The 12140-nt window shown below is 34.6% G+C and overlaps 1 protein-coding gene across 1 annotated transcript in view; it reads right to left on the reverse strand.

Moving 5' to 3' along the window:
- BIRC6 (baculoviral IAP repeat containing 6) overlaps positions 1 to 12140 on the reverse strand; it is a gene marked incomplete at its 3' end in the record, with an annotated part of 148445 nt that overhangs the window by 54645 nt on the left and 81660 nt on the right. Inside the window, exons 51-56 of the mRNA XM_008949811.1 lie at positions 10434 to 10690; positions 9319 to 9427; positions 8579 to 8800; positions 4807 to 5587; positions 3727 to 3870; positions 2492 to 2621 (exon numbers count right to left, since the gene is read on the reverse strand). Coding sequence (XP_008948059.1) covers positions 2492 to 2621; positions 3727 to 3870; positions 4807 to 5587; positions 8579 to 8800; positions 9319 to 9427; positions 10434 to 10690 — 1643 coding nt within the window. The remainder of the gene's footprint in view (positions 1 to 2491; positions 2622 to 3726; positions 3871 to 4806; positions 5588 to 8578; positions 8801 to 9318; positions 9428 to 10433; positions 10691 to 12140) is intronic.

A 12140-nucleotide genomic window follows, 5' to 3' on the forward strand; every position in this document is an offset into this window, starting at 1 on the left:
CCCCCCCCCCCCCAGTTTTTTAAAAAATGTATTTTTACTACTCAGGTGATGCACACATTTTTTCTTCAATTTTTCTGACCAGCTAAGACCAGTAACTTAAGACTAAGGTGAATGAAGACTAAGGTGAATGAAATACAAACCAACTGGTACTCATCCTAGACAAATCCATCTGCAGTGATACTGCACATTTTCTTCCTGCAGTGAAGGGATGTGAATAGCAGATTTATAACTACTTTAGATTCCCCTCCTCTTTTATTTTGTTAAAGGCCAGGAAAGAAAGTAGGAAATGAACGTTATTTTTCAGAAACCAGGATATGATCAATTTGTGACACTAACAGTGTAGTTAAGAAAAGAGAAGTTAACTCAAGGGACAGACTCTGACAGGATCTTCATGGCTTCCTATTATTGCAGCGGTTGCAGCCTTTTCCTCCTTTCCACACTCAGTCCATCCTGTCTCTCTCTCTCTCACCCCAAACACACAGTTGACTCCTCATATACTCAAGTCTTCTTTACTACATCCTAACCATACACTTCACAGAATTATATACAAGTAGCATAACGCTTTTAATACAATCAGAGAAATCACATTAGATGAGGGATGGAAACATAACAGAACCTGAACTTTCACAGAATAAATCCTCTCAATTTAAAATGAAAGCTAAGAAATAACAATACTGTACCAAGCCCCAAAGTTATGGTGCCCTACAAAGTCAGAATTAGATCAATTTCAGTTACAGACATTACAGTATATCACATCATCACCTTCCCCTTCCCAGTCCCTATTATCACTGGCTATCAAGTTGACTGCAACACACCACTAAGGCAGCTATTCAATACAGTTTATGTCACTGCTCAACACCTGACCCCTACCTCATATGCAGTGACTATCCCACTCATTACAGTAACTCTGACCATAAACTGCACAGGGATCTAAAGACCTTGGTCACATTCCACACGTGACTTTGAACAGTAAGCGAATTGAGTAATTGAATACAGAATTCTATCAAAAATAGGAAAGTATTCCCTGGTAAATATGCTTCAAGTATTTTTCTAGGATTCACTATTTTTAAATTAAAGTCTCAAAGTACATCTCATTCTGTCTAATATTCTGTCAAATACCACTCTGGTACTTCTATCATCTTGTTAGGTAACACTGCTCTAATGAATTTGTTACTAATTTCAACAAAGATTTTCAGTAGATTAAAAAAGCGCAATAGTTTCTCTGAACTTCACAAAGATCTGCTTCAGGAATTAAAAGTTGATCTACACAGAGTAAAAAAAAAAATGCACATATAGAAATATATCCACATATGAGAACTTACATACCTAGTTAAATGAGTGTGCAGATAAGAGCATGCACTTCAGTGCACATCTGCAATGTGGTAAAATCATAATCACTGTGATTATCTTTGACTTTTCTTTGCTTCTGCTGAGAACCACATCTTGAGAGTGAGGAAGAAGTGCTGGGGTTTTTTTTTTTTTTGCTTGTTTGTTTTTAAAATAAGACACGCTTAAACCTGATTTTTGATGTAACATGACCTAACAAATTTTGCTCTATTTCTTACTTGAGGAGAATTGACTTGCAGCTTGCCTGGTTTTACCTGGAGAGTTCTGCCATGGATTTAACAACTTTAGTCACGAGTTCTACTCTTTCAGTACATTCAAAACAGATCAATAACCCTAACCTTCACCATATTTTCTAAAGTACTAAATAAACGCTAAAGTTCAAGGTGAGATTAATTTTAAAATTAAGACAGCTACCATTCAGGTGTCAAAATTCATATTATGGTCTGTGGAGGCCTGGCTGACATATCCAGGCCTGTCATCTCTCCATGTGTACTAAAGTAGCATAACCAAAAGTACTGAACTTTAAAAAAAAAAAATTAATACTTTAACATTATCCTCTCATTGTATGTAATTTAAAAATTAATCTCTAGAAGTCAACTATGGTTTTCAACCTCCATGTAGTAAGCAAACTCCATTGTTTATGTAATAGGTAAATATATGTCCACAGAAATTAGAGTTAACTGGCATAATTTGAGAATATTTAAGTGACTGGATAAAAGACAGGGTGTTTGAAAGACTAACATTTGCAGTATCATTTGTATCATCTTGTATATGTATACCCTGAGAGATTTGAAAACACCCCAATACTAATGTGCAAACAAAACCCCAAGAACATACCAACCAAAAATCTCCAAACCAACCAGAAGAACAAAATAAAAATCCCATCTTCTCCACCTCAACTCTTACAAAAGGGGAAAATAGTATGTGACCAGTAAAAATGTATTTTATATGCAACATGTAAGGCATATGCAAGAGCCAAAAATTTAAACCACTGTTCCATATTCAGCAATTACTGGTGAACACTGCAAATACGTATATTAGACACGCCTGGTTTATAGGAGTTTTTTGGTTTTGAGGTTTTGGGGTTTTTTTTTAATTGTATCTTAAAAAAAACTCAAACCAATATTAAATATTGCAAACTTGCCTGACACACGATCAAGAACCTCTGCTAGAGTTGTTGAGACAGGCAAGTGAAGAGTACGAAATTTGTGTCCAGCTCCATACATTGGATGTTGAATTACATGACTAGTAGCATTAATTCTACCTTTGTATAGCTGAAAGCAAAAAGAAAATCAACATTTAATATGACTTTAACATTCAGAAAGAAATTAAACCACTAAGTTCTTATAAACCCACCTCAGCAAAATGAAGTTAAATCTTTTGTGTGCTAAAAAATTGATGTATTCTTCAATTTTGGAGGTATGCATTAAAAATGCATCATATTAGGACAAGTTTAATTTTATTGACTCTAAAAAATTTGCCTTGAAAGCCTAGAATATTTTTAGGATCAGAAACAGTATATTTGTTTAAAATAACCCAATTATTTTACACAGCTGTATATGAGAAAAAATTGAGTGTCTGAGACTTCCAATAATTTATGAAATGAAAACTTAATTCTCAAATTTCATTACGAAAAATTATAATATACTAGGACTGAAGATGTCATTTCTCTATTGCCCTGACTTGAAGATGAAGTTTATTTTAGACTCAATATCTACATTTTCCTATTCCTTTACACTTTTGAGATGTAGTAAGAAAGGTAGAAACCAGAGCAGAACATAATTTTTCCTTGTATAGAAGTACCGGATCATCTAATAACTTGTTTTTCCTATATTTCTTTACTCACAGCCTTCAGCTGAGAGCATAGCACTTCAGTCATTAATTATAATTCTATGTTCTAGTGAAGCATATGGAAATAGAAAAGTACACATCTGCTTTATAATTAATTCAAGTATTTGTCACTCAAGAATTTATTTGTGGTGTTTTGACTGATGCTGAAGGATTTGTGTCAATTTTGAAGCATCAAAACTACAACTGTTCCTTAATGAAAAGGATAATCAAGAACTGCTGGAAGGATTAGAACTTGTATCTACATTTGCTGCTGATGCATAAGGATACTATTAAAAAGCCTTCCATAAGATAGATTTTAGTTGACAATTCTTTAAAAGGCAGTGTATTTTCAACAAGATGGCTTTGTCTAACAATAGTGCCTTAAATTTTCTTTTAAAATGTTTAGGTACAATTCAACAACACACTCCACAATATGTGCAGTAGAAAATGCTGTCCTCTGACATTTCAAAGTTGAATATACCCAGTTTTATTGTGGTTTTTTTTTAAAGGCTAAATTTATTTCATGTTCACCATATAAAAAATTCTTACTGGACATGGGGACTGAAGAAACAAAGTCACTTTCTCATCCTCTAGCATAAGCTGCAAAAAAAGCCTCCTAATAAATCCTGAAATATTTCCAGAGGTTGGGAGGTTCCCACGCTGAGGAGAGGACTGGAACAATTCACAGAGAACCTGGGAATGCAAAATGACATCAGTTTTAAAATATTTCTATACTTAGGTCTCTAAAGTATTGCTCTACACAGCTATAATAGGCAGTGTCTAAGATCTACCTTCCAGTTATTATCCAAATAAGAAATGAGAAATGAGCACCACTGAATCAAATAAGGGTTTTTTTTATAAAAAAAGTTCAAAACACTGACTATAGTATCAAAGTAATTGTGACTACACAGACTACTCCAAAAGATGAAAAATTAAGACAAAGTATTTAGAAAAATAGCTTTCAAAATCCTGAAGCAAAAATTTCCCACTGCATAATGCAGGTTTACCACTAGCCATTAACAGAGAACTGTACTGAATTTTTTTACTGAAGTCTGTCTGTTCCCAGGGCATAGTCATTCTTAATGTTGAAAATTCTTTTTTTAAATTATACTTCTATTCAACTAGGTCTGCAAGGCTAAAAAATATGAGCAAGATAGCTGAATTTGCACTAGAATGCCAAATGCAAAGCCAGATTCTCCAATAACTTTTATTTTCCTGGTCACAGATTGCACAGGTTATATGGTTGTGCAAGAAAATTTACCAAGAAGTCTCCTGAAGTTACTAACATAAAAGATGTGTAGGAAGCTTGATTTTCAGATTCCATTTCAGAAGAGTTTAGACCTATCTAACTAAACAGAGTATGTGGGATTTTGGTGTAAAGCTTATTACTCTAAGCCAAGAGGAATACAAATCCATACATAAAACTGGATGGCCATGTCAAAACGTTTTTATATTTTTTGAAGTCAGACCAACAATCTAACAACTATAATACAAAAATTTTCCAGTCACTGACACCCTACCAAAAAAAGTTATTTTAAAAGGAAGCTGAAAGAAGGAAAAAGCTTTGACAGTTGGCTGTAGTTATTAGAAAATAAAGGAAATGTTTTTTTTTCCCCCCTCCTCTCTCACCTGTGCCATAAGCCTCTGGTTATTAGGATGGCAAGAGATGCACTGCAAGAAGAAAGCAACCGTTGCATTTTCAATCGCTGTTCGCTGCTGAGTGGTCAACCCTGATGTTACAGTTGAAGAGAGCAAGCTAGACCTTGCACCGGTCTGTTGTGCAGTCACATTGTGTCCTCCAGAAGTAGCACCAGAATGGCACAACAGAAATAAAAGTGCTGTCCACAATGGATTGACTTCAGAGCCACCCAACCAGTCCTTCATCATGTGGCTGTTGCCAACTTCTGTCAAAAACCTGAGAACAGGAGCAACCAGGTCTGCCGTGATAGGCATTTTATTAAAGTGCTGTGGAACATGATGCCTCCTGAGCCTGTCCTGGGTGATATCAGTTGATTGTGCAGTGCAGTCAGAGCTAGAAGTATGGCTAAAGCAAAAACTAGCAAGACTTCTTACAAGCAGTGAAGGCAAACCTGAGTCCAATAATTGCTTGATAGCTTCAGGAGACTGAGATGAGGCAGCAAGAGTAGCCAGGTGAGACTCGGTTAGTGCAAGAGGGGCTTGTGCGTTTTTAGAGTCATCTGTTAAAGATGCACTAAGGTCCTGCTTTTTGCTGTCATCAGTCATGGACAGTCTGTGTTGACACTGCATTGGAGGAGGAGTGATGCCCATCCACCCCATGAGTAAAGAAAAATAATTTGGGTGGATGTGGCACATTGAGCAAAGCAAACTATCAACAGCTTTCTTCAAAACCATGTTGCAGGGAAGAGACATGGACCAGTTAAACAGTGACCTGTAGAAGACAGAAAATCATGTCAGTTTGCCACTCATTCCCTTTTCGTCATTGACTCATAAAAGTTCTTTCCACATTTATGATTAAGAACACACTGTGCTGAGCCTGAAAGTGTCTTTTGGCTCACAGTATCAGCAGGATGCTCATTACCCAAAAGGCATTCCTCAACTGTATGTTTAAATTTCTTTCATCATACTGCATTTAAACAGCTATAAGCCAACTTTTCTGGCATGCTGCACAAGAAAGACAGGATTTCAGCCTTTTGGCAGCTGTCACATAATTTATGTGTTTTTGTGACAACTGCAATGTCTTCATGCTTTCAACTGTCCAAGCTGCATCCACTCGACTCACACACATACACACTCATTTACATAAAGGTCTCTTAATTGTTTGCGAGACCTGAAAGTTTTGTCCATGTTTAAAAAAAAAAAAAAAAATTAATTTGCACTATTAGAGTCCTACCTAAAAAAAGCTGGGGAGGGGGAAAGATAGCAAAAACCCTTTGGCTGAATGATGTTATCCTCACTATTCTTACACAAACTGACTTTAGGATAGAAGCTAATGACAGAATTATTCCTCAGAGATACTAAAATCCCACCTACCTTTGAATTCACTTCCACCCAAATACTATCTGCTTGAATACTAATCCAAGGCACATGAATGCAAGAGATAATTTAGCTCTTATTATTCATCTTAAATTTTAGAAGTGTTATTTGTAAAATAGTGAAAACTTTCTTCACACAGTCTTGTTTAGAGTAGGTGAAGTATTTAAAAAAATTCAAATAACTCAAGTTTTCTTAATTGCATTCACAGTACCTTTACACCATTCATAAATTATATCATCTTAACTTTTACATACAGACATGAACACAAACTTCACATGCCACTTCAACTTTAAGATTTTAAATAAGCTTGGATGTATCATCATATTTTACATTCCATTTGAAGACAAGGATTGTTTTCCCTCTTCTGAATGCAAATGTTATTCTATGTTCAGTCTGAGTGACTAAGAGTCTAGAACAGAACATGGGTCTAACTATAAGTTAGCTTTATCAGTCATGTAGCGAATGGCTGATAAAAAAAAAAACTTCTCCAAGATAAAAACATTAAAAAGTCACCACTATGACCAAATGACCCATAACTTTAGGAAGACAGTCACAATTTCATGAAGTCCAGATATAATAAACGTACACAAACTCTTCTCCAGCTATATATTCACACAATCCTTCCGCCAAAATTTTCTGGTTAAGTTCATGCTCTGTGAAAAATAAGATTCTCTTCCAACTAGATATTAAAAAATAACTAAGGAATAAATTAGTATCCATGGCCAAAGCAGAATACTGAAGTGGAAAATGGGGATGATGGGAAAATATAACCAAGAAAAAAGTGAAGTATCACATGAAGGAGAATTTAGGAGTTATAGCTAGAATCAATGAAAATATTTCAAACATTAAAATATCAAAGAGGATAAAGAATACACATGAGAAGTTATTTTTATTAGAAGAATTATTTACCCATACAATTCTGACAATTCTTCTGTATTTATTAAAAATGTCTTTTATAATTTGCTCCAGATGCTGGCTAATATGAATTATAGTTTTATTTGGCAGGAGGTAGAGGAACAAGGCTATATTGCAACATGCGTACTCAAACTAGGTACAACAGTTTTCTTGGTATTCCTTAATTTCATTCTGTGATGAAAACTATATACTCTCCTCCAAAAGACAGGAATTTGGTTGTGAAACCCACTTTTATTTAGTATAAATCCAAATGCACTATGCATTTTGAGAAGTCTGTTTTTATTAGAATTCTTCCTTTTCAGATGTTAAAATGTATCCTGAAAATGTATTTATGTTAAAATGTATTGATGAGAGGACTAATTGAACTGCAATTTAAAATCCTTAAATTGATTCCCAAAATAAACAAGCTTATTTTGAACAAAAAATTACTTATACAACTGTATCACTGAAATGTCTTTGGAAAAGCCCTAACTTGTAGTCATATATCTAAAGACCACCAAGCTGCACATCTACAAGAGCTCCACATGTTTGTACCAATAACCATAACTTGCACATTTCCCGGAGTCTGAATGTTTGACTGTGCCTATAGGAGACAGTTAGGTAACAGAAAAATATGAACTTTTCCTAAGGGCAACAAAAAAAAAAAAATTATGTGTTCTCAAAGTTCCTTTCATTGAATGGTATTCAGTGGTACAAATGAAAGATGCTTTACTAGGTACAGGAATTTAACAGCTGTGTTTCTATAAGACACATGAAACAAAGCTATATAGCTTCTCTTTTCTTGCTCTGCTTAAACAGAAGAGATAGTTAGGCAAGATAAATTAGGAAAGTTAGCTCATATATTTTCTATCTGGAGTCACTAAACATATACATCTGGTGTTCAGAGTGAATTTTTTATTAGAATCCAGCAACGCCTAGCAAATGCATAGGTCAAGATTCACTCAAGATTTTGTGCTTTGTTTCCTTCAAATCATACTGGCTGGAACAAAAGTGGTGACTCCAAAAAACCCATCCTCTTCTCCCCTAGCTCTTAGCTATGAATTATAGATGTAGGATACCATGAGTAATAAAATAGTGCTATATAGCAGGGTACTAATGAAGAACATGATTTATAGGTACTGTGAAAATTACTCCAAACACTCAATTTCAAGAGCAGCTCAGAGTTATCCATTTAAAAAAAAAAAAAATACAAAACCCATGCAACAGTTTACCTTTCCCATGTGTACAAGTACATACATGGATTTGCCATTTTGTTTTGGTTATTTGTGTTTAAACACAATTATACCTGGGATATGTGAAGTGCCGTTCTGTATTTGAAACTACAAAACTACCTGTTTAGATATCTGTAAGTATTCACTCAATTAATTAGCTTCAGGGATGACGATTTCCACTATTTCACAGTGGTATCATTTCAGTGAACAAAATAACTCAGTTATTGACAGTATGTGGTGCAAAACTTTGTTTTACTTACTCAAAGAGCTCTCTGTCCAGCAACGCTGGTAAATCATATTCAACAAGCAATTCGTAACTGTGCCACAAAATTGCCGCTACACAATGCAAATGGGAAGGAGATGGCATCAAAAGACCATACTCTCTTGTTGAGCTATTTGGACAAATATAGCTGACCCGGCCACTTTTTTTCATAGCTGCAACTCTTGCAGAATCACTGACCCATTTCAGCAATGCTTGAATTCTGGAATGCAAGATGATGTAGAACATTATAAAATGTGAAAGAAACACTCAAAACCAAATTACCTTGCTTTTTGTAATCTGATTTGTGCATTTATCTCATCCTTTGAAGCAAAGTTTGAGAGTACGCGCAAACTCTGTTTTTTCAAGACTTAAGTCACTAACAGGGAAAAATTAATTAAAAACACTTATTGTCTTAGCCAAACATAAGCTGTCTCTCTCCAGAGAAAGAAAACATAGCAAATATCTGACTTCTGAGTATTTGAGAGAAAAGTCAGTTAAACAGTGGAAGTTTTATCATATTTATAAGAGTAAAAAAAAAAAAAAAGAGAGAGAGAGCTTTCTCTGCAAAGGATGCAGAATTAGGAGAGAAAGCTGGAAAGCTCCTTCAGATTTCTGTACTTTCATGCTAACTCATAACGACCAGATTTTAAAAGGTCTGGTTTTGTGCAGTAACATCAAGTCACTATTTAGCAGATTATTTTTGTATACACTTCCATGTAACAATCCAAATAACATTACCTATCTTTTGTTCCAAGGTCTTGGGTTGTTCCAAGCTGATAAAGAATGTCTATTGTGGAGTCAGAAGAGAGACCATTTAATCTTCCAAATAGTAAAGGGCTATTCAGATCTTGCCGCATTCAAAACAAAAACAAAACAAAGGGGAGGGGAAATAATAAAAGTACTTACATATGTATTTTTAAACAATACTAATGATTACAGAATGGCAGTATTACCACTGAAATGAGTTTTGCAATTAACATAAGGATAAAATTCTTACACACACCACTACCTCAAAACTGTATGTTTTGTATGTTCAATGCAGTGCTCATTCAGCTTTATTAGGAAAAAACCACTGCAACATTCATCAGACACAGAACTTAGAGGTTCAAGTAGCAGCATTTTCTTCAACATACTCCAAACACATGACTAATTCCAATAAAGCTGTCAAACCTCATGCTTCAGAGAAGCAAACATTTATTTCAGAATGGAAGCTTTTTAACTCAAATTTCATCAGTTGGACTAAGGATGAATGTCTCCTCAGATTATTTCCTATTCATCATTTGCCATGTAGGCAACTGCTCTCTTACCTAACAGCATTCCAGCAAAAGACAGTAGGCTACACTAAAACATTGGCTCATGGCAAAATAAGTCACAGAAGCCATTTTGAAAAGAGTGTTTTCTGTTTGTATCAGCAACTTCAAAATAAGAATTCAGTTTTCTTTCAAAAAGCCACAAAACAGTAAAGAAAAGTGGTATAGAATCATTAATACAAAAAAATCCAATGCATTAAGAGAAGAGCTAGTGCAAAATTTCACCACAGGACACAGATTAGTTGTTCAAGTGTCTTGATTATGTACCTCCAACTGTCAATATTTTCCATACTTGCTGCTGTTCAGAATTTATACTGTCCTGCAGACTGTTACTGCCCAAATATTACTGAATTTGTCTTTCCTAACACTACTGATGGATGCTCTTTATTTCGAAACATCTAGACACAGTGTCTAGAGTAAAGACACAGCATGTACTGCATATGTCCTACTCTTGTGTCTTCAATACTTACCTAATTATCGATTTGTTCATTTACACAAGCAATGCTTTCAAGCAACAAATGAAAAGAAAAACATTTCACTCACCTGCAGGATCGCTCCCTGATGCCGAGCAGTTTCTCAGAAGAATGTCAATCAGTTTTAGACCTATTCTGGTGGACTGAAGCCCAATTTTCACAAGTACAGCCTCGATGTTTGGAGAATGCATACCACAGTACGGTGACATGAGTAAAGCAGCACATGTCTGCAACAGATTAGCAGTGGGTGCTGCAGCACTAGCCATCATTCCTTCTAAATCACTTATGTGAGTGAGGCAATGGTGTAATAATCTTAACCATCCAATGCTGAAAAGAAAAACATAAAAATAAGCTATGTAGCATTTTCTTCTTATTTTATTATTTGTTTTTAACATAACTACCTGCATTTGATTCTAGGACAAGTGCTGCAGAAAACTGCTGTGACATGATCAGACGTCTGAGAAGAGCAAAATAAAATTACTGAATTTAAGACCACAATGTAATATACATTAGTAGTGCTGTTGTAATCATTGGTTTAAAGTTGTGAGAAAGGCAAGGTTTGTAGGTAGGAAGAGTTAAAAGCCTGCAAGTTTTATTACTAAAGTCACTCAAGAGTTCTTGATTGACATAGCTATTCTTGCAATATAGCCAGCCTTTTGTGGGGAAGGTGGAAAGGAAGGTGTACATCAGGGGAAGGTAGGGGCTTTTGGTTTTATTCTTTTGTTTTTGTTTTCTGGTTGTGGGGTGTTTGTTTGGTTGTGGGTTTTTTTCTTTATGTTAAAACAACTTGGCAAAAACATAAAGGTGAGACATGAAACAGCACACTGCTTCACTTAGGTACTATTGGATTTATTCATATTTAAGATCAAGATTCTGAAATAGTGGTTGGCATTAAAATTATAAAACTGCACAGCTTCCCTGACATGACAAACTTGTAGAGTCATACACATGTACAATAAATTACAGTGAAACTTATTTAAAAAGCACACAAAAGAAGTGCAGAAATTAAAAAAGTTAGCCCCTGCATTTCCCCCATGATTCTCTTCTTCAACAATATCATTCAGTATTCATTTTAATAATAAATGTTGAAAAATAAGCTTATTGTAATTGAATCAACTCAAAACACATTAACTAGACAATAAAAGAATAGACTATAACGTGGTTTGAACTAGAATTATGAACGAGATGGCAATCTAAGTTGCGTGTGAAATAAATGGCATCATTTCACTGACTAAACTTGTTCTAAACTAACAAGTTGTCTTATTTTCATAGCAAACCTTACTTAAACTTACCTTTAAAAACCCATAGTTAAAAAAAAGGGTAAACTTGCATATAGATCTTAAATGAAGTTTACAATATTTAGGAATAATTTACTCCTAAATAATTTATAATTTATAGAAAAGAGCAAATTTTCTGTTATGTCTGAAAAAATTATATTCATGTTTATTCAATATTTCTATCATTTTACTACCATTACCATATTGAAATACTTCAAGCTGAAAGCCACAGCAAAACATTTCAGGACATGAAGAATGTGCACACCACCTTTCTTTAGCTACTGATTAATTTTGAGTGACTTTAAGGTAACCTTTTCTGAAGTAAAAATATTGTAATTGTATAATTTGGCTATAAAAATTTGCTTCATTGCTATTCAAGGTTAAACAGCTGCACCAGACATATAGCTTTTATCAGTTATACACTGGACAGTATTCATGTTCTCTCAATTTACTTACTCTCACAAAAATTTTCCCAGCAAAAGAAGAAACCATGCTCTCTT

This window comes from Merops nubicus, unplaced genomic scaffold (assembly GCF_000691845.1).
Source record: "Merops nubicus isolate BGI_N331 unplaced genomic scaffold, ASM69184v1 scaffold4181, whole genome shotgun sequence".
Classification (NCBI taxonomy): Eukaryota; Metazoa; Chordata; class Aves; order Coraciiformes; family Meropidae; genus Merops; species Merops nubicus.